This window comes from Phoenix dactylifera, chromosome 5 (genome assembly GCF_051530095.1).
Source record: "Phoenix dactylifera cultivar Ajwa chromosome 5, Ajwa_hap1_PhDact_Kaust_v1.1, whole genome shotgun sequence".
Taxonomy (NCBI): Eukaryota; Viridiplantae; Streptophyta; class Magnoliopsida; order Arecales; family Arecaceae; genus Phoenix; species Phoenix dactylifera.
In genome coordinates this window covers 38,240,514-38,264,093 of record NC_143194.1, presented here as the reverse complement: position 1 = coordinate 38,264,093, position 23,580 = coordinate 38,240,514, and the positions used below count along the sequence as shown (strand labels likewise).

General features: G+C 37.3%; 1 protein-coding gene across 2 annotated transcripts; it reads right to left on the bottom strand.

Annotated features, from left to right (window-relative positions):
• Positions 1-2,787: 2,787 nt before the first annotated feature.
• Positions 2,788-21,698, bottom strand: LOC103709749 (protein GIGANTEA-like). Of its 2 annotated transcripts, none has more exons than XM_008795242.6 (15): positions 21,377-21,698; positions 20,680-21,104; positions 17,939-18,010; positions 17,673-17,727; positions 17,406-17,548; positions 16,934-17,208; positions 14,969-15,027; positions 11,328-11,568; positions 11,095-11,245; positions 7,292-7,501; positions 5,549-7,081; positions 4,318-4,386; positions 3,982-4,200; positions 3,514-3,606; positions 2,788-3,428 (listed from the first exon to the last, which is right to left on the bottom strand). In XM_008795242.6, the coding sequence occupies exons 2-15, from the start codon at positions 20,764-20,766 to the stop codon at positions 3,126-3,128; spliced, it is 3,510 nt and encodes a 1,169-aa protein (XP_008793464.3). In that variant the 5' UTR covers positions 20,767-21,104; positions 21,377-21,698; the 3' UTR covers positions 2,788-3,125. The 2 variants fall into 2 exon arrangements, with proteins under 2 accessions (XP_008793464.3, XP_088578882.2); XM_088722756.2 differs by having other exon boundaries at positions 17,288-17,548; positions 21,377-21,674.
• Positions 21,699-23,580: the final 1,882 nt, after the last annotated feature.

The following is a 23,580-nucleotide window of genomic DNA, read 5'->3' as shown; positions in this document are numbered from 1 at the left end:
CAACAAATGACGGTTTCAAGGGTTGATATGCATTTTTCTGGTTTAGTTTTTCCTATTGTGAACGCTGAAGATTTTAGTTGCTTCCTGTCGTTTAAGCGCTGCCCTCGTTCAATTTTACTCAACCGTGTGCTGTTTCCTATTGGGTCCTCTCTTGCTAGTCGCTTAGACTGGGGACTGTTTTTGGAAGCAGAATAACTAGTAAAGTCATTTAATGTCGTTATTCCTTCTTTTCATGACCACTTTTCAAGAAAGCCATAACGAGTGTTTTTACAAAGTTGTTACACAATTTTTTTTGCCTCTTTACTCAATCCAGGAATAAATTATTTTATCATGTAGAGGAGTAATTTTCCAGAATAAAGACCATCTGCTTATGTTTTAGTATTTATCTTTTTATTGCTAGGTTTATATGAGTCGGGTGCTACTTAGAGGCCTTTTTTTTTGGGTGTAATTCCAAATGCTGTTATATAAAATAAATTACTAGGTGGCTCAGTTATAAAGGAGAAATTATTAGGTGGTTCAGATCCACTGTGGATTCAGGATGAAATCATTCTAGCATGTATTACTGTTACACCTAAAGAAGAGAGAGAGAGAGAGAGAGAGAGAGAGAGAGAGATTATCCGCGTAGATTTGGTCCATTTAATAATTTCTAGACAAATGGGTCTTTTTGGCCGGTGGGCGATAGAGATTCTGGCACTCTGTCGTAGTTATTGTAGAAAGGTATACCTTTCCAATTGCAATAAAGCAGACTTTTGCTTGATGAAGGAACTGAAGCAAGGCCCTGAGCCAGTACTGAAATTGGCATACTTTTTTTTGAGTTTTTAAAAATATTTAATCGATAATCATTTTTTTAATTTTTTTAATAATTTTAAATTTAATTTTTTTTAAATTTTTTTAGTATTTTTTATATTTTTTGATGTTTCGATGATTCCGGCTTAATCTAAATGATGCATTTTATTGTTATAAAATGATACAAATCATAAAATGATTAGTAAAATGTTATATGCTACAAAAAAATAATATAAAATATTTTCAAATCAAGTAGTGACATAAAAATTATAAAATGATACAATCAATTACATGCATTTAAAGTACAACATACATACAGATATCTAAAATTAGGTCGAGTGATGATGGCTCTCGTAGATATCTAGATCATCAGCATAGTCATTAGGACATCAACCTACCCTTCTAATCAAGCAATATTATAGTCTTGTATATTCATTTCATAAGGAACGCCGAATTATAAGCACTCTCAAATCTCTCGTTGAAGCTTTAGCTCTGAGAAGTGTTTTTTGGCTAATAATACGACTATGGAGGGGCCTATCTGAATATGCCGGCAGCAAAATTCGATCTGTAAGATACTCTAGGATGCATAGGATAGTAGCTATAGGAAGATACCTCAAACGCACACATATCCATATCTGTACTCGTATGGGTTATAGACTGTCTGTGGTTGCAAATAATAGGATACGGTATATGACTTAGAACATGATATATCTATAGATTCTACTCTACGTGCGAGGTCATCTGCAGCTGCATCGTGTCCTCCTGAATGATCTTGAGAAGTTCGTCTTCTCGAACATTTCCAACAGCCACCTGATGCTTTAAAAACACCAGGTGGATCCATAGTAACAACCAGGTTTGGAACCAGGTTGACTCGGTGCGAATCGGTCGGTGCGTATTGAGTCTGCACCAAACCGATCGGTTCCAGCTAGTTCCGATCGGTAAGGGACCAGTCCGGCCGGCTTGGTATAGGTTCCGACCGATACGGGGCCGGAACTGATATTATGAGGCGAACCGACCCAGTTTCGCACCAAGTCAGCTTGGTATTGGTCGAATAGGGCAGTTCGGCTCGATTGAGGTGATGTTGTTAATCTATTTGTTTAATATCAATATTATCATGTTTCCAAGAAAAAAGAAAAAGAAAGAAAGAAGAAAACAAAAAACGGAAGCACAATCTACTGCATTGCAAGGGAAAAAAAAATACTCTTATCTACTTATTTGGAGGAGCACTCGTTTTCTGCTCAGCATTCTGCTCTTGCTCTGTTGGATATTTTTCTCGCGGGAAATTTCGTAAGTAATTGATACCCAGATATTTCCTAAGGGGCCGGTGCCGATGCTAGCCACCTGTACCTGTGTTTCTGGCAGCTGGGAAAGAAGAGAGGAGAGGAAAGCAAGCAGAAGCTGTGGTAGCTAGCAATATTACAACGTTCAGGTTTGCATTTTCTTTGCTTAAACTTTCTGAGAATGTTACTGAAACCTGGATTAAATGCTAAAAATCTTTGGATGGAGCCTCTTGAGGAGAGGGATCCTCATTCTCCAGCCATGAGGAGTAATTCAGCTGATCTCTGCTCAAGAAGGATACAATAACCGTCACCTTCAGATACAGTAACTGTCGGGTGCTGAAAAGATTCCAGAATCATCTTCGACTTTTCTATTCCTCTCAAATAATAATAATAATAATAATAAGATCGTCCGAGTCGCCTAATTTTTCTTTTTTACTTCAGCTCTTTCATCGGACCACCGGCTCTTTGGATGGCGGACCAGCCTCACTTTTGAGTGGAACACTCGAGTGAGGCTGGAGAGTATCAATTAATGCGGCAGGTGAATGTCGACCGATCCATCTGGCATTACTGTATCAGAAACAATTTCCTTCTCATACAGTGAGTGGGTTCTATGCTTTGCCTTAACCAAGCACTGAATGCGACACAAATAAAATTAGCGCACCATAAATTACAAAAAAGAATTGTGATCATCCAGTCCAGACTCGCATTAATCTCCACCTCGTATTAAAAGCCGTGTCCCATGACGGACAAGTAGCGTTACTATTATAAAATAAAAACTGATGTTCATCCTCCATTGTTCGGCAACTTTTCGTGTATTTGACAATGATGAAAATGTGTTGCTTCGCATCTGACATGAGAAAACTATGACCGTTTCTGCCTACAGGCATTCTTCAAAACAAATAAAGTTGAAAGAAGTTAATAACCGTTGACATTTGCAAGTTTAATCATGCAATGCGAAACATCATGATAGAGCGTGCAAACTAGGTTGCCAAAAGCCTCCGCAGTTTGCAATCCATTGTCATCAGACCTGCAGGTGAGTGCCAGAGATCCACGGGGATCTCAACAGGTAAGAGGGCAGCCTAATTCCTTGGCAGCAGCATCGAGGAAAGCAAGCGTCAAGCCAGTTGCGCGCCTGCTGTGAGCTTCCCATTTTATGCATTTCTCGATGTCTGCATGCCAGTTGACGATACCGACACTCAAGCATCCGTAAGAGGGATCGCGGAGGCCCTGGCTATCCCCATGCATAAAGCTAGTGGACTTGATTGGGTTACTGTACATTATATCTCGAAGAACTGATGTGCTGAGAGCACGCACATGTGCGCTTGGATGAGAGAGGCAACGGATTGTGGCTGATAGACGACACTGCAGACGATGATTTGTGAATCATATTGCTTAAAAGTGCATACCTACACAAATGCCGGTTGATTGGAATGAGTGAGATAATTACCTTCAGCAGATTTGAGAGCCCATCTGCAACTGCCAAGCCTGATTCTCCCCAGTTGGCAACAAGAAGAACTGCTCTAGCTGTTGCTTCCAAAAGCTGCTCATGTTCATATAGATGGGAGCATGATCTCAGAAATAAGAATCATAAGACACAAAGCAATAACCCATGTCTATAATGTAATTCAAGAATGTTCACAAACAGAAATACATGCTCGAGGCATTAGACATCAGTTAACCTGATAATAGCAAAAGATTTTAATGGAAAAATAAATAATCTAAAGAGAGAGACCCAATGTATCAAAAAATTTTACTGAATCAAACTTTGATGAACAATATCATATATCAATAGAAAATTGACACCAGAAAGTCAGGGCTTGACATTTGCAACATAACCATCGGGTGTCGTCCCAATGTAGTTCATATAGACTATTTGTTTAATTTTGTTGAAAAAAATAGTTCATTCAGGCATTACCTCTAGCTGTGGCAAAGTGCATGCTTCACCATCAACAAGCATTCCATCTGTAGCACGTAGAAGAAGATCTGAAGCACTCGCGAGAATTATTAGTGCTTCTGGGCTATCATGATTCCTCAGAAGTTCAGCAATCAACTTTACAATTCTCTGGTTGATTCTCCACATTCTCTGACCTTGTTCATCATCCCTTGCAATCCAGGGCTGCAAATCCTTTTCTGCCTGTCAAGAACACGAGAGTCCACAAAAGTGACTGAAAAAAATGGGACAGCAGAAATAGGGCAAATACGATTTAACTAATCTACTGACTAAGAATCTGAAGATAAACGAGTTTTGGACCTGTAGAACGATAGCAGTTGATGCTTTTGTTGGTGATGCTGAAACAACATCGCAAAGGGCATCTACTACCTATACATAATGCAAAAGATGATCAGTCTGACTAATCTTTGAACTGCAAACACAGCAGTTTGTGAGTAGATGGAGGGAGATTTAGTTGGCAAACTTCCGTACTATATATGACAAGATGAAATTCATGTTTGCAATTTCTTTATTTACTTGGACATTGGAACACTATGCTTTATTTTTGTTTCTACGTGAATCTAATAAAGATAGTATGCTACTTTAACTCAAGAAATCTACTTGGATGGGTTGCAAGCAGCTATTTTTTAAAAAGAAAAATCCACATATACATAATCACATGGTATGGAGCAAGCATATTGTTGTATACAACAACTACAAAAAAAACTATGCAAAAATTGCTCTAAGAAATTCCTCGAACAAATGAGACTAGCAGCTTGCTACAATAGATGCTAGATCCACTTATTGTAATAGAGTTGAAGGGAAAAGAAAATAGACGAAGTGGTGCATGAAGTGACATCTAATTTCTATGTGCCTTTACTGCTCATGAATAACCAGGTGCCCTTTTTTTAATTACTATCACAAACATAAGGGATCATGAAAAATGAGAGTAATGCTCAAGTTAGAAGATGTCAAGACCAGGTGACCTCCACATGCAACGCATGATAAGGGATCATGAAAAATGAGAGTAATGCTCAAGTTAGAAGATGTCAAGACCAGATGACCTCCACATGCAATGCATGATTTAGCTCATGTACATAGTCGAACTCTTAGAATTTAAGATGCAATACAATCACTTGAGGCACTGATGGATTTGCCAAACTGACTAGGAACCATAATGCTGACGTCCCAAAATCCAGACATGAATTATATGACAATACATGCATTGAACAGTGAAGATGCAAAGCACAAAGCAATGAAACATAAAAAACACCAGAGAAGACAACTGATATTGGTTATAGGATAGAAGCCTTCTAGATACAAAGCATTAGGCAGTGAATCAACGCTATAGGTGGATCAAAGAGATTAGTGCAATATATTAAGACAAATAATGCATAACAAAGATAGTTGCCAGAACAAGCAGTACAAGTACAGGGATTCTGAACCATCTAAACTCTTGCTATATTTCCACTTTCAGTCTAATCTTTTGATCCTACTGTGTTAATCTTTATCATATCAAATGATCACAGTTTTGAGATAGGAAAGAATGTACCTGTCTCCAGCCTTGATGAGCAGATGTACTTTCTGCTGTCATTTGTGTTTCTGGTGCTGCAATTAATTTTTGCCATAACAATGAAACAACAGAGAAACATAATTCCTGTTTCTCTGCAAGAACAGATCTTAGCAGAGCCTGTGCACTGCGGTTGCATCCTCCATTTCGATCCATTGTGAGAAAGTTCGCTAAATCTGTTGCATCCATTCGCAGACTTGCTATATTTTTCCCTGATCTATCTACAATAACATCATTTAATATAATTTCACATGTTAAAAATGCTCGTGAAGAACTATCCTTAGACTCTGATGACGAAGGATCCTTTAATTCAGAGATGCTGCAACTTGCAGAACTGGATTGTCCTCTGACACTGAAATGCACCAGATCATCCTTCCGTACTGGCACATGCACCAAGTGTGCCTCAAGGGGTTCTGCCTTGTCAACTATGGAGGCAACCATTTTTCCATGTATGTCAATAAGGTGATAAAGAGAAGATGCCCTAGTAGAAATCTCAGTGTCCCACTTGCAATGCATTAGAACAGAGAGAGCATTCATGCAGACTTTGGAACGTCCAAATAACTCAGAAACATGAGCAGCAACCATAGCTGCAGCCACTATCTCATTGGAACTGTAACTCCATGATGTACCAACAGATGATGGCTTCAATGAGAAAAGGGCTTCCAGAATTCCGAGGATTCTACGAGTGTGACAAACAGCAGAAAAAACACTATTCTGTAGCTCATTAAACACACCATTAGTTTTTAATGTTTTGGTCATCTTTGCAGAATTTTTAGAATCTGAATGTGTACCATTTTTCGAAACCAAAGGGCACAGTTGAAGTTCACAAGCCAGAGCACATACAGCAGCCAGCACATAGGAATCAAATGTTGCAACGGGCCCTTGTTTTCTCTTGTTTCTGTTTTTTTTAGGTGCTTTCCCGTTAATTATCTGTGGCCCCTCAAAGTTCTCATCAAGCAAAAGTCTGTCACTACCTGCTGGTCTTTTACTCCCATTGGGCAAAGCCTCGTGACTGACGCAAACGGTTAGCACGACGAACAATAGGCGGGAGGCAAGGTCCGTGGATGCACAAGATTCAAGAAATAGTGAATGAATCATTGTATGAAGCTCAGCAACAGCAAGGTTCTTCATTGTAGACCATATACTGCCATGAGCTCTTGATTTTCTTTGTTGATCACCAGAGGTTTCTGGTGGAAAGGTTCTTCGCAGTATAGCTTCTACAGTAGCCACAAAGATCCTCATGAGGCATGCTTCAGATGGGCTTCCACGTGGGAGATACTCCAATACTTTTAGAAGTGGCAAGTACAAATTCCAAGACAAGGTAGGAGGTTGCAATGGGGTTGCAACTACAATTTCTGGCAAATCAACAGCCGAGGAACTCAGAGGAAGCAGGCCATATGCAGCTTCCCATATGGTGCATATTCTCCATTCAACATCAGGACCATGGGCACATAGCATAGAAGCAATTCCTTGTGCAGTTGCCTCAACAGTGGCTTCAGATGCAGGAACTTCTAGCTGATCCAATTTCAATAAGCATGGATGGATGTTAGGCATAAAACAAGCAACATAAGCTAGCTGAGTCAGCATATTCTTAAAGCAGATTTCGGGCACATGGACAAATAAATCATGGTAGTCAATAATTCAAAAAATATGAAACTGGTAATAGTACAAATCCTTGACTCTTAAGTGAAAAAAATGCCAATAATGCAAAACGACTTAAATTACCTGTTTTTTATAGGATGATATGTAGCCACCTAGAGGTTCATGCTGGACTTGAACTCCTTCAGCATGTCTTAGTGGAGGAAAAAGCAACGCAGGCTGTGAGAGTATGCGGAAAAGTAAAGCAGCTGCAGCATCTGCTGCAATACCAGCTCTCATGGACATTGCAGTGCCAATTGCTCGCAAGAAATGCAAATGCATCCAATTTCTTGGAAGCTACAATATGAAGAACAAGAAATTCAATGACTATATACTTTGCAATCAGAAATACTTCATTGACTTAATCAGCTATAGTGATGCCACCTTTTCTCGTGGAACAGGATGCCACATTTTGGATGCTAAATGGAAAACAATATAAAATATGAAGAAAAATTTGTACTCACACTTTATTTATACATAAATAAAATTTAGAAATGTTATACATCAAAATTCATGGAGATGCTGTACAGCATACTTACCAGTTACCCCAAAATTAGAATAATTGTAAAATAATAAAGGAAGAAATAATCTTTTATCTCTGTCTCCACAGGGCAAGGGTGGAGAGAGAGAGAGAGAGATTCACCAGTGGTAATATACAAAGAAGATATATACCAAAGTACCTACATTTCCATTTGTTAAATTTGGTGGTTAACCTATTACGCAAAATATATGTACAGTGGGTTGTAAGTGATTCTTTATATTAGGGCAACAATGTAAAGTATTCCATATATAGAATATATCTAAAACCCTTCTTTAAACTTACTGGGAATCTACTACCAAAGAGTTTGCTAAGAAGGTATTGAATACGGCCAGTATTATGGGCCTTCATCAAAAAACCCATAAGCTGCATCGTAGATGATACATACAGAAGGGAGATGCGGTATGAGGATGAAACCAGCTAATGTAGTGGAAATTATCTAGATGGGCTGTGTCATTCATGGAAATAGGAATAGCCTAATCTAGGTTATATTCTGATTGTCACAATATAAGTGATTAGACCTCTAAGTTCCAGCATTCACGAAGCGATTATAGTAGGCAAATGGTCAAGGTACTTCCTGCATGGTGCCTAAATGGTATGCAGCTACTTACTGCTGATCATTATTGAATAAATGTTAGACGATATATAAATTTATAGTAATATATAATGGAATAAAAAAATAGAAATATCTCAATAGAAATCAGGAAAAAATAAGAAAAATTATAGAGTTCGAGGGATGCATATCTAGAGATTGGGCTTATACCGGCCACAAGGGTACCCACTACGCAACTTGAAAGCTACATGCAAACATAGACTAGAAACTATGCAGGGTGGTGAGGAGGCTGCACATGCATATGCAATCACATAGACTGCTTTTTAAACAGTACTAAAAATGAATGTCCACAACTTAGGATGGTGCAACCAAACAACATCCACAGTTAAGTGACATCTAGAAGTAGCGACTAGAGTGGTCAGTGGTGCTTGATAGGATGCAGGAGTACAAATGAGTCTCATCAGCCAGTTCAAATATTGCCAACTCCAAATGCAATAGAGGAGGACTACGAATCAGTCCCTGAATAGGCTTGAACTTAGGGTGAACCCATTAGTGATCATGGCACCAATAATATATTTTGGCTGCATAAGGAAAGACTGGATCCCAGAGTCAGCAGCTCATGTTGGTGTTGGAACATTAGAGCACAAAACTCTTGCATCAATTGTTCAACCAGTTATATAAAACAGAATAACTGCTGCCCACAAACCCCAATCAACACTACAAACCCCTCTCAATTGCTATAGGCAGGACAGATAGTCTGAAATCTTCTAAGCTATCAAAAAGTTGGCAAGCTGGGGACATATGGACGATCAAATGATGTCATCAAATACAACTAGATAATTTTAACTTAGAAAAGGCTTTAGATCCCAAACAACAATATAGCCCCATAAGCAACACTAAGGAAGATAGGTACAGAAGGGATAGTTATGTGAGAGAATACTGATGGGACCAAAATGCGCAACAAGATGAAAGAAAGGCAGTCAAACCTTAGCAAAAAATGATATAGGTGAAGACTGGTACTTTTCTTCCAACAAATTGGCACTTAGATCAGATATATTGACATAGACCAAGAAGGCCAAAGAGCAGCAACCATTAATAGAAATGCAACAGGTGAAGAGCACTTTTTCTCCAAATTTATACCTAGATCAAATACATCAACATAGCCTGATACGTCAGGTCCAAGAAGATGGGTCCACAAGGTAATAAACTGGCATCCAGTTGCTTGTACTAATGAGTTAAATGTCAAAGGTTAAATAGTAACTGGAATTCAGACAAGCAGTAGCCACAAGAATGAAGGAAGATAGAACCAAATGTGCTACAAGGTCGAAGAAAGGTAGCCAACCACTAGCAAAAATGCTAAAGGCGCACATTGGCATTTTTGCTTTTCCCCCAACAAATTTGATCCTGTCAGATGAGCTTTGTCACATGATTTCCTAAAGAAAAAAAACATTGATAACAGACATATCTCAAATAGAGATGGAATTCTCCTAATGATTAAAAAGATGAGAAAATTATCAAAGAACATGAGCAGTATGATGAAAACAGCACAAAGAAAGATAAAATAGGTAGTAATTTTTCCAACTCTAAACGAAGGGGAAGGGGTAAAATGCATTAGGGGACAGTGGATTATCAAATAGATATTTTCAGGTCAATAGGATGTGAGAGTTCCAGTCAGCTGCAAAAACAATGAAAACAAGGAAATTTGTCCGAAAAAAGAGTCTTTGAATCTGCACTAATAGCAGACAGGCAATGAGGTGAGAAGGAGATGGCAGAGTGCAAGACTAACTTCAGAAGGGGGAAAAACAAAAGGAGCCTCGACAGTCAAACATGCTGGAGAAGTGAAAATAATAGTTAATCCAACTCATATAAAGAAAGAAAAGGAAATCAGACCCTAAATTCAGGCTACTGAAGTGGAACCGATCCTCTGATTTGATTCAATTCCAGCAGTCAATGGCCATTGGGCCATTACTGTTTAACAGATTCTGGCAAAGTGGTTCATTGAAGTTGGCAAGGGTAGCATTACATATGTCTTAGTGCAATGATCAAATTTAATGGTAGAGATTATGTGAAGAGACTGAGTCCTGCACATGCTTCTGTCAATTCTCATGTAATAGTCCTGAGCACATATTTGAGCTATTGTACAACGAAACTTGAGTATGATCATAAATACAGAGAGAGGCATCAAATTACATTGAGACAAGGCTCTAAATGTACCATTGCAAATTACAATGTACTAAGTTGTCCAATGTGTAGTATACAGGGACAATACAAGAATGTATAATTTATACATTTGTAGAACAGTATCTCTAAAAGAAACTGATTACATACTATATGCTTTACATACCTAAGATACAACATATCTGATGAGACATTACAAGTTACTAGCATCCATCTTCCCATATGCATTCATGCCAAACTGATTTGAGAGTGTTTGTGAGGAATAATGTTTAAGCTTTACTCATCTAACTACTAAACAAATTGAAAGGAACCTTTTACCTGCTTAAATTATGTGGTGCATCTGGTCACAAATGGTGAATCTCCAGAAGCCATAAGTAAAAACAAGTCCAATCTTTTTCACGGTGTAGTACTAGCCTAAACAATAATATTTACAACTATAAAAAAAAGAAGCATGTACTATCACATATTCGTAATGGAGTAAAACCAGCAAACTTATCATTAAATTGGCATTTAAGTGGCAAAGGGAATAATTATATGAAGTACAGAAACACTGGATAGATATACCACTAGAACAGCATCATATCACATGGGCATGGTTCAATTTCATAGTTCTACACCTACCCTCATTCCACTTGCATAGTCCTCAGCTGCTCTAAGGAGTTCAACAAGTTGCACTGCAGCATCAAGTGCATCTGGAGCCCATGAGGGTGGTGCCTCAAGGAGTCCAAGAAGCAGCCTCTGTGTAGCACTTGGAGTAGCAATTGCATAGTACCTGACTCAGAAAATTTCAGTTGTATATAAAAAAAAATTCAAACATTATAACATGAAAATAAGTTAAAGGTTCAAATATCCACCTATGAAATAAACGAGCATATGGCTCAAGAGCAGGCAGCCCTGCAACTAGATGCTCATCTAAGGCAGTCGTAGGAGGAGGAAGCAAAAGTGCAGGAACAGCAGCTGCTGTTAAATTTGCAGTTTCATAGCGAGCTACTTCCTCATCACAGACACTCAATATGACTCCAGCTCCATTAGCCACAGCCCATCGAGGAGTGGATGGCATAAGTTGAGGATGCTTTCCAGACCCACGACTACAAGCTAGCATAGGCAAAAACTTAAAAATGATTACTAGTTTTACAGCATATGCTCAATTTCAGAACAAGACATGTCTTACAGACAGGATATAGTACAACTATGACAATGTAGTAAGAACTGCTAAGCCTGATATACATTGCTGGCCCTTTCCCAATTAGCTTGAGCTTTTGGGGTCAATTAGCTAGTTAACATGGCAATGGAGCTCAGATTTGCTAGAGTTCATGAGTTCAGATCCCTTGAATTCAGTTATTTATTTATCCCTAGTTATAATAGTTTATCTTCCTCAGTTATTTTTCTGTGTGTCATCCAGGCCGCATGCGAGTGGGGGAAGTTAAATTTGATATACATTGTTGACCCTTTCCCTATTAGCTTAAGCTTTTGGGGTCAATTGGTTAGTTAACAAGAACAACCAAAAGATTCAACTAATAGTCTGCAAAATCTATGAAATATTTTCTGATTATCCCATAAAAACAACTATAAATGCAATGAATATGGATCAGTAAATAGAACCAAAAAAGGTCCCAATTGCATGCAGAAATTGAAGCAGAAAACTAGAATACACAAGAATATGGAAATCTCATGTATCCATAAGATAAACAAGATGAATAAAACTTATACTGAAACATTCCAGTGATAAAAGCAACAATCAACTCCATTAACCAGCTGCAGGATAAAAACAACAAGTACGAAAAGGAAAAGCACATAAAGAGGACTTAAGTGTCAAGCTAGCAGAATAACAAAAATTAAAGGAAGATTGGACTTGCTAAAAAGGACATTGAAGAATCTATAGAAATAACATATTTTTGTTCCATTAATTCTGTCATTTACGAGTAACAAAATGAATCAAAAGCAACTAGCTAATAGGCATAATGAAGCAGTGGTTCAACTCTCAGAATGGTACTTATATACATATTTTCATAGAGAAGGATGTTGCTGTACCTGCATGCATGTATCCATATGACATTACCTTGCACGACGACAATCTAATGTAAGTTAGCATGTTGCGCAGATGAATATTATATATCAAGCAATGATCCGGACCCTTCCACAAATGATTACAGAGAGCCATTTCACTCTCTACCATAAGCTTCACTTGTTGAAGCAAACTGAATCATCTGTGGTCTCCAACCATTCATCATTGAGATTGATGCCAAAAATCTGAAGACTTATTTTTTCCTGTTAGATAATAATTATGCAAATGGACCCAATTCCATCTTGTAAGAATTGCCATGAGATATTGCTGGATATTGGAATTCAACTTACCATCCTAGACTCTGATAGGTTTCCTGTCTGTTGGCTAGCTAGTGCTTTCTCACTATGATATTAGCAACCTAATTAAAATTTTATCCAGATTTCTCAAACCTCTACCTGTTCAGATCTTGCCATGATATGCTCTCATGTTCTAAATTTCACATGCCCTGATGCTCTATCCTGTTTCTAGCTGCACCTGTTTCAGAATCTTGATCTACTCAAGCCAGTGAAGTAGGATTATTTCTCATGTCTCATGATTTATTTGAATATAATCACCAAATTCATCTATAAAGGAGAAGGATACAACCACAAATTTACTCCTCTCTTAAAATCGATGTTTTTCTGTATAGCTTTCTCTTTGTAGGAGTACCAGTTTCATGCTTTAACAATGGTTTCCCAATTGAATTTGCTCCCATATAACAATTGTCACATTTCTTGTATACATGAGCTAATTTTGAAGTTGGAGTAAGGAACCTGTACTCTAAAACACCTTAATAATTTTAATGCATTATATAGAGAGAATTAGGCTGGAATGCTTTTAGGAGCAGTAAATTCCAAATGCTTCCTAACAGAAATCAATGAAGGGTCTCTCAAAATAAAAATCAACACCATTGATCATGATCTAGGATGTATATTTAGAAAGTAGAAGTCATTTATTTTGGAGCTGCTCGCCTATACATCTAGGTAGCAAGGAAATGAACAATAGCAATATAGCTAGTAAGCAAGAACATAGTATAAATCATTTAATTTGCAATTCTAAACTATTGATCTTGATCTAAATATTTCAAAAAGTATGCAGAAAAACATCACAGCTCTTTTGGATGTTTTTAAGCTATATATGAAACTAAAACATGATATCATGCCATTAAAATAATTGATTTTGTTGTCATTTGACAAATGAGTAAAAGCCCTTAAAATCCATGACCTTTTGTTTCTAACTATTCTAGATATCATAGATCGCAATCAACGTTGCTGATTTTTATTTTTAAGGCCCGTCAATGATTTCCATTAAGAAGCATTTGCAGCCAATTTCTCTCAAAAGCACTCCAGCCTAAATATATACGCACACATGTATCCCCATAACTTTTTCTTTCTTTTCTCATGTTTGACACTTGGATACATATCATACAACAATGGAGGGGAAAAAGCTCCAATGGATATAAAAGTATAATAGGGGCCCTTATGAGCACAAACTAGTCCTTATTAGCTCATGCTCCTCCACCAAACCAGCACATTGCGGTACAAAGCCAATACAGATTGGCACCATCCAATATGCACAGGATAGTATTTTTGCACTTCGCACCATGCACATATTAGGTTGGCACAATATGTACAAACTAACATGGTTAGCTCCTGATACCTCTAATAAGATTTAGAACCATTGCGAAATTCCAAGATAGTCCATTCTAGGCATCTAAATAATCATCCCCAAGTTTCCTTTCAATTCTTGACATCCTGATGCCACTCATACAACCAAAGGAGTCCTATTTTTACTCAAGCACACACAAAAAAATTCCAATAAGCAAGGTATTTAAAGGATTATTGAATAGGTGCATAAAGGGTCTGGACTGAAACTGACTAAACTATCTGTAACTCTAAATCCTAATTAAGGTTCCCTAGGAATCAACCCCAATGCCTTATCCAATAAATCATCATAGTTCCTAGTTCCTCCTATTTTTTTATCTTAATTTATTGATTGCATAGGAATGGACTGATCATTGCTACAATCCAGAATTATTCATGAACATACTTCTCTAGATCTCATTACAGTTTAAAGACACTTCAACTATCTCTTTTCCTAAAGAATAGAATAATGAATCAGAGGGAAAATAATAATCATATAAAGGTATAGAAAAATCATTTCTAAAAGTTAACATGCATTTCAATCTCCTGTTGCTTGCAACATTAAACATCTATAAAGGCTTTCACTTGATCCAATCATCAATCAACTCTATATGCCATTCCATTTTAGTAAAATCTAACAAAAATTAGCAGCTTAAACTTGTAATAGAAATTTAAGAATTAAAATAATGTATTTGTTTATATAATAGATTTTCATAATTAAAGAAATGAGAGATCACTGTTAATCTGAAATCGAATTAGACTCCAAAAGTGAACAAATCAAAGATATTTACTCAAAATCTTCACTAACCAGTCATTGGAGGCTTTAGTTCTCCACCAGCTGCATACTTGCCCATGACCCCGCCACACCTGATTTCACAGGCATCATCCAATGATCATGATGAGCACAACATTCTGAACTTATAATTAATGCAATGCCAATATTCTAATGGGAAACAACTGCCAGTGTCTCATACTTGTTGAATAAAAGAAAATGAGTGCTGCTTTTTAGCACCACTCCAGTCCCTGCTCACAGCACCAGTCCTCCATAGCAGTTGGGGTTTGGTGTAGTACACGGGGTCAAATAATTGACAGGCAGGCCCCATGTACCAGCCTGACAATCACCGTGCATGGGTGCCGTGAGTGGGGAATAGAGTGGTGCGGTGAAGCTTTTTCCGAAGAATATTTATTGGTGCGACATTGCATACCACTTGTGGTATAACCAAACTCAAGATTTTAATGAAGGCATGGAACGTACCATTGCTCTCTTAATATCCAACAAAAACAAGAAAAAAAGAGATTTAAATTAGAACATAGTAATTTTGGCTAAACAAAATTTCCATCTTAATAAAACCATCAACATTTAAGATATCATGTTCTGTGCCTCATGCGGATGATATTCAGTTAATTGACGAGATGGCAACAGAACAGATTATTGTTTTAGAATAGAAAAAGGACTCAAACTGTTAAGGTCTAGATATTGTGACATCTAGAACAATAGTGGGAACAAAAAAGAGAACAACCCTGTGATCAAACTTGATCGACATGAGATATCCCAACATGGTTATTTTTTGATAAACGAAATGTATTACATGGTAGAAATAACGATAAGAAGAAAAATATCTATGTTACATTAAGGTGAAGTACCTAGAGAGGGCATGTGGGAGTTTAAGCAATCATTGCATTTCTTTTTTTCTGGCACACAATCATTACATATCTTTGATTTAAAGGAAAATAACATAGTAGTAACACTACCATGTTGTGTTCTTTAGGATAGGAACAACATAGATTAAGAATATTTACCAGGATATATCATAAAATTAGAAAGGATATAGTCAGTATTTAGTAAAAAATTGGAAGTTAGTTCCCTTGATAAAAGATGCCGATTGGAGAATAGTCCAAGACATTATGAAGTATATGCCAAAGTAGGATTAGAGAATAGAATTAGAATAACGATGACACCACGATAACTGTTAAAGTAAAAAACTTGAACTGACAAAAGGATGCATTTCAGCCCAAATAGTTAGAGTAAGGCTTGTTGACTTTAGTTGTGGCTCAAGCTCCTAAAAGATAGACTAAATCTGTAGGACGTCGACATTGTTTCAGCATAATCTTCAAAGTATCACTTATTAATAATTACCCCCAACTTAAAGGAACTCGAGAGAACAGAGATAGGAGTGAACATGAATAGAATGAATTTCATTGACATCTGTGGATATACAAGGAATATGTATTGTTCTAAGCTAGATATCTTTCATGGCTTTATAATGAAGAAGGATTATGCATTGAATTTTTAAACTATATTAGATTCAAAAAAATGTAATTTTGAGATCATATTATCTAATATACATGAATTCCCTAATCTTTTCAAGAGTTCCTCTTCCCTGCTCCCACAGCAGCTCCTGATTCAGGTATCTAAATTTCCATCATCGCAAATTTATGGTGAACTTTTATATTTTCCAACATAAGGGAAGCTTCTATTTTAAGTCAAAAAAAATGAAGAAAGATAATTTGGAAGAATTATGCCAGAAGATGAGTTCTGTGATTTGTCATAAAGCATGCAAAGAAGGAATTGACAGGCTTTGTCTTGATGTCTGAACCATAGACTATTAAGCAAATTATGCAAGCTCTGAAATCAAATTCTTAAATGAAATGCTACTATTGAAAGCTATTTCTGCATATACCATAATATGTCTGTGAGAAGCAATGTTCCCGACTTATCTAACTATACATGATTGAACAGCATCAAAGAAAAAAGAAAAAGGGAATTGCTCACCATCGAAAATAGTCACTTCTAATGCCCAAAGGTGCAGCAAGCAAGATATCTGTAATCCAAGGAGACAATGGCCGCAATGGTTTCCGATCATGCTCCTGCAGAAGTGAATTGGAGGCTTCTTTCTCCTTGGAGTCACTTGTGGGGGCATGATTGCTACAGCTGCTTCTATCCACTTCACTACTATGATGCTCAGACTTGTAAATTGGTCGATTATAGTGAGTAAGCACCCGAAGAATTTCCCCACATGCTAAAGCCCATTGTTCATTATAATCTTTCTGCAATTAGAAGTAACAAATATTGACGATGACATATATACAACAAAACAAATGCTCGAATGTGTTCGTTGGAACTTACAGATCATGATTTTAGAATCAAATGGTGCCACATGTAGTTAAAAAATTGAGTCTACATCAAAATACATCAGACTGTTGAAATAGAAAACCTACACAACAAATAATCAAGAATGACTTACCTCATTATTTTGGCTGAATAGAGATATAAAAGAACTAAATGGAGGATCATTCTTATCATAAACCAATGTCCCATCAATTATACGTGAAAGAATAGGATGGACAATAGCATGGCCATGCTCTGGATGATGAAGAACAAATATTGCTGGAATACAAAGTAAACAGTAAAGATCAGCAAGTTGTTTCAACACGACAGAAATAAAGGCAATATGATCAGTTTAAGCTGTTGCTACTATATCAGCTGATTAATAGGAGTGTGATTCCAGTACCTAATACATCATCCAAAAGGCGCTTTTCTTTAGATGGATAGTAATTCTGGATTAGCTGCACAGGTAAAATCAAGAAGCAGGTGAAGATAAGTTGTTTAAGCATCATTTTGTTCATTCAAATTTATGTTTTATCAGTACGAGGTCCATATAGATGAAAAGCTCATTATGGTTTCACAAGATTCCTGATTTAAGTTCATCTCATGCCAAATTCTCCTAACATGTTTTGCCAATTGACAACCACCTATACAAAACTAAAAGGTCCATACCTGAGCTACATCTTCTGGGAATTGCTCCGAGGTGAACTGACCAAAATATTCAACATAGGCCACAATTTGTGCCTTACAAAATAGCACAAAGCATATCAGTTTTTGGAGAAAAGAAGAATGAGAAAAATTTAGAAGCTGGCTTGACACAAATAATAATATATACATGCAATAGCTATAAAGGAATAGCTATTTGTTCTAAAAGCAAGTATTGTATTATGCTGCCCCAATTAATGTCAAATCATAAATTCACAATACACCTTCAGATTTCAGCAGAATTGAAGAAACTCAAAGAAGCCCGAAATAGACATAAATGACAAAAAGCAGAAGCTTTGCATGTTTGCATTTCTATCAGTTAAGGGACAATGTGCATGTCAGCATGTCAATTTAGATGTTTATAATGCAAAAGTAACTTGAGAAAAGGAAATGGAACTAATATCGATATTTTAGCATGTAATAGAACTATAAAAGTTTTTTTTCCTAAAGTGTTGTTTTCCTATGGAAGGCAAGACGGAGTTGAAGAAAGCATGCCTGAATATCACACTTATCTTTTTTTAAGAAAAAAGTGCCTCCTATAATTAAGTAATGGTGAGAAAAGTTAACTATTCAACATTCTGTAGCATCAGAAATAGCCATGATAAGTGTGGAATAAGTAAGCAAATTAAGCACCTTACTTACAGAATAATAGAGAAAAGAGACAAATATACTTCCTTGCACCAATAACAAGTAATGGCATAAAGCACCAGATTTGTTTTTCTTTTATTTGCACAAGGATTGCCATGGGTGTAACAATCAAGATTCCATCTTCAATGTAGTGCTTCGTATTAATATTGTAGGAAAAATGTGTGAAAGCTAAAATCTTGACTCCCGACTTGCATATGTATTGGTCATTTGAAGGGATGATTTAAAATAATAATAATAGACACGACATAAGAGGGTGAGCCTTGGTGCGTTGGGAAGGTTGCTCCATTGTGACCAGGAGATCATGCATGCAAAACACAGAAATAATCTTTCTGCATATGGGGGTAAGGCTGCATACATATAACCCTCCCCAATATTGAGAGCCTTATGCATTGGGCCGGCCCTTTTAACAACAGACAAGACATGAAAAGAGAGGATGAGAGTAAGATAAGGTAAAAAGAAGATGAAAGGAGGAGAATAGAGCCACAAAAGAAAGTTTACAAAGGAACAAAGAGGGGAAAGATCAAATATAAGAGTATTGAACAATTTCTCATATTATTTATTGTTATCATAAACGAACACTAGGGAGGTGGCAAACTCCAAGCTCCCAACTTTCGGTACCCAGCCACTTAAGGTTACAAAATATCAGTACTTGGGCATGCCTGCACATGCCATAATCAAGTATAGTGAGCTGTGATAATGAGTTGCAACACAGAAGCACCTGGAATATTGAAATTTATATATAGTTAAAATATTAATTGAAAACACACAAACACATACATTACAGGAATGCCAAAGAGTCCGGCATGCTTGTTGGACTATGTGATTTTCCGTTATATTTAAGGAGATGCTAGCTAGGGTTCCAAACAATCTATGATGTGACTAAGTAACCTATTATGTGAACACATTAAATTCAGCAATGAATCCTACAAATAACAATCGCAAACAACGCATTAGTGCTCCTCTCCGGCTGGCACAAAGTTGCTTCCACATGCTAGCGCCGTGGATAAAACTCAGAAGTGAATTCATTAAGAACATTTGTAAGGAAGGGAAAAATTGTTCCTTTATGAATTTCTATTTTTTCTTTTGTTTTATTTTTTTACATATGCACTACTAGGATTTCTGCAGATGTTTTTATTCACCTTTTTTTTACGTATGCAATACTAGGCCAGTTGACTGTTTTTATTCACATTTCACATGCCAAAACCCTCTAGATAAAGACATTTTGTAGCTCTGTGTTGGATTTATTTTTGGTCAACATCCCGTACTCTAGCAAGTAGGTTTTTTTCTCCAGAGCAAAAACTAAATACTGATGTAGACAGTGTAAAGCAAGGGCACTTAATCAAGTGGAAGCTTCAAGAATTATACAAAAAATTGGCTTGTATTGAAGATAGTGGTACTACAACATGGTTCAAGCCAACAAGTGATTAGATATAACTAAATTAATATACAAGTAAACATGAAATCAAGCCTTAATCCATTTTTTTGGCATATGTTAGCAGATTTTTATTTGTCTTTGGTTCCTATTCAACAGGAATGTATCTCTTCACCTCCATGGCATTCTCTGTGACCAACACTAGACATATCCAAACATTCTTTGACTTAATCTTTGTTTAACGGGAGGAAACTTAGTTAATCTAATCATTGAACCATGCTTCTGTGGAATGCCAACTTGTGATAATACCTTAGTACTTTTGCGGAACCCTTGGCCGATAATCCTAGAAGAGCTCTTCTGAGAGTTAAGATCTCCAAATCTTGGCACATTTTAAGTTTGTGTAGCAGTATTATTGACACAAATAGGAAAATCTTTTTTTTTTTTTCCGCTAACAAGATAAAAATGTCAAGATAGCTTTCTCTTTTCAAAAATGGAAGGTTTGCCAGAATAGTTGTTTATTAATGCCAAACTCATATTAAATATATACACGTGAAACAGGGTTAAAGAAAAATCCAGCAGTGCCCCAAATATCAAGATGTGAGGGTGAAACAAAGAAGGAGAAAAAAGAAGAAATATTTATAAAATATCAAATAAAAATCAAGTGAAGTCATAAGAATATCCTCCATACCTGCCTCTGCCGCTCATCTTGTGGCGGACGCCAGAGCAGAGATGAGAACTGCAGCCCATCGATCCACTTTTCATTAGAAACAGACATTCTAATCCCTTATGAAGAAGACTCAACTCCCTCCTCGCAGCGTTCCCACAAACCCACAAATTGTTCCCCTACCAAGAACCAGAGCACGTGTAACCAAAACAGCCTCCAAAACACCACTCATCTTCGCAATACAAACCAAGGAAACCTAATCCCTGCATCAGAATCGATCTCAACCCCTCGAATCAAGAACCCTCGGCCAACACAACTTTCTTTAAATCCACACAAAACAGAAATCTTCTTCCGATCATCAATCAACCCCCCTCCAAGAGTTCTATCTCCAACGCAAGACTACGAAACATCGGAACTGATCTCGGAAACATCAACGACTCTCCAATTCTCTGCATAAGAAAAAGACAAACAAGTAGGGAAAAGGAGAAAAAGGAAAAAAGAAAAAAAATCTTCTTCACTTCCGTGAGAATAAAAGATTCGAATGGGAAAATTCAAGAATGCAAAGAAAAGGAACATATCCACCCGTTTATGGAAAGAAATCCGAAAAATGCTCCAAGAACTCGAAATTCTTGTAGAAATCAGGCGGAAAATCCAAGAGCTCCACAGGGGGAAAAAAAGAGCAGCAGAAAAAATGGGGGAGAGGAGAGAAAAATAGCGGTACCTGGATGGATCGTTGCTTGGAGACGAAGCTAGGGTTTAAGAGCTGTTGTTAAGGTTGGGACTTGGGAGGAGGAGGAGGAGGAGGACGACGACGAGAAGGCTGGGGAAAGAAAAATAGATTTTTCTGGAGGCCGTGGCGTTTTATTTTTGGTAGAGAGAGAGTAAGATACTTCGCCGATCCTGCTCTGGAGGCTGGGCTTCGCCCTCCTGATCGCCCCGCTTACGTGGCACTTGATATTTTTCGCGCAGATCGGAAGGCCTTCTCATGCCATGACATGGATGCACATATCGATCTCCATTTATACATACATGAATATAGGTTACCACTAACCCCGCAAGCAAAACATCCCCCTTAGAAGAATATGAGTCCGAAATGACGAAACTGCCCTCAAACGTTCGAAAGGGACTTGCTGTCTACCTAGAAACGGGGGTTATATCTTTCGCCCGATGGAAGGATTCACCTTTCTTCGCGCGAATCCACCGTTCAAAAACTGTGCTGATGAGTTTCAGGTGCTTTGATAACTGTGCAATCTGTGATCCAATGGTTGACGCCGCAAAAAAAGATTAATCACTCTTTTGCGCAAAAGATGTAACCGAACCCAGAGAGCTAAAGCCGCGGCAGACAAAACTGGATAAGTGGGCGGTGGGAAATGCGTAAGTGGGTCCCATCAATTACATTATTGGACCTTGGCTGTTACACATAAGAAAGGCTAGATAACAAGGTTGCCGGGAATGGGATCCATGGTTTTCTTATAAGATTAGATTAGAATATTAGATTAGACGAGCAGATTGTGCCACGCAAGACAAGTGCTACATTTGAGGTAAGATGATAGGTAATTCTTTTTTTTCCGTCAATGACCTTCTATGATTGAATTCTCTCTCACTTGTTCGTTTGCGAGGCTCGCGGAGTTTTTTTTCCTAAAGATGGTAATCTATGTCTAACCCATCAATCCGACTCGCAAACGATTCACTTTAAGCATGTTTGGATTTGCCATAAATGAGCTTGGATCGTAAATAGATCAATCCGTCTAAGCATGTTTATTAAATAGGTCGAGTTCAGATTTAAACCTTGGACTTGTTTAATCTATTTTGACTCATTTAGTAATTGGGTCGGGTTATGATCCAACCCATTTAATCTAACATGTTTTTGACTGGTTTAACCTAACTTACTTAATATAATTTAATCTATTTAACCCGTAAAAAACTCCTCTAGCCCGTTTAACCTGTATGATAAATAGATTACACGGGTCGGGTCAGGTTACTTATTTAATAAATAGATTAGATTCAGAATTGAAATTTTGACCTGTTTAATAAATAGGTCGGATTTGGATTGATGAATTTTTGACTCGACCTGCTTTCGATGCTACACATATTTGATTCGACCTGATCCGATTGTCACCTAATTTTTTGGAGGCCATAGTTTGCTTGTATATGTAGCATCAGGTGGTTCCATGAAATATCTACATGCGTTGTCCTACTAGAAGATGCTTTAATAGTTGCTTTCCTGGTGCTCGATTCAATCATTTGTAATACTGGTGGGGTTCCTAGGTGGACAACATGATAAGCTGCTTTTGTGCTGCATGATCTTTTATTACATTGAAACTCTTAAAGTATTAGAGCAAGTTATGCAAGCAACTGCAAGTTTGCTCCTTGCTGTGACATGCTTGCAGTGTGTAGGTCTTTCTTTTTCAATTAACTTGCAATAGGGATACAAATTAGTGCAAACAATTGCAATGGAGCTCCTTATCATAATGCTCTTATACTGTATATGTCCTCTCTCTACTGAGCACATTACTGATTCTCATGGTATTCTATATGCATCAATTGCAATTGATAGATGCTGATCACCATCCCATCACTCCAATAGGTAGATTCTTGGTTGCCAACCTTTTTCCAAGTAGGCCTGTTTACTACATCAATTTAGATCATAATCCCCCATGATCGAGAATTTTATAGATGCTGGCCAGATCTAATTAACCCAAATCCCTGCTTTGTTTTCACCTTTGACAACATGCTTTATGATACTCAAGTAGTGATCCTCCTTACTTTCGCACATTCAATATATGGCTAAAGATCACAGAAAATCAAAAAAAAAGAGCAATCGTTGGCCGTAATTGTCAAAGATTAATGCAGCATTTTAAGATGCCATGGTTAGTTCTCTTCTTTGATGGTTGCTGGGGAGAAAAGAGGGGCCAAACTTAGTCC

What these genes read in the sequence shown, in the direction of transcription:
- LOC103709749 (XM_008795242.6), bottom strand. Translation starts at nt 20,766, where the DNA reads ATGTCTGTTTCTAATGAAAAGTGGATCGATGGGCTGCAGTTCTCATCT. An exon ending in CCTTTTGGATGATGTATTAG is followed by an intron (nt 17,549 to 17,672) that starts GTACTGGAATCA and finishes TTTGTATTCCAG; the next exon opens with CAATATTTGTTCTTCATCAT. An exon ending in CAACTGCTATCGTTCTACAG is followed by an intron (nt 4,201 to 4,317) that starts GTCCAAAACTCG and finishes TGTTCTTGACAG; the next exon opens with GCAGAAAAGGATTTGCAGCC.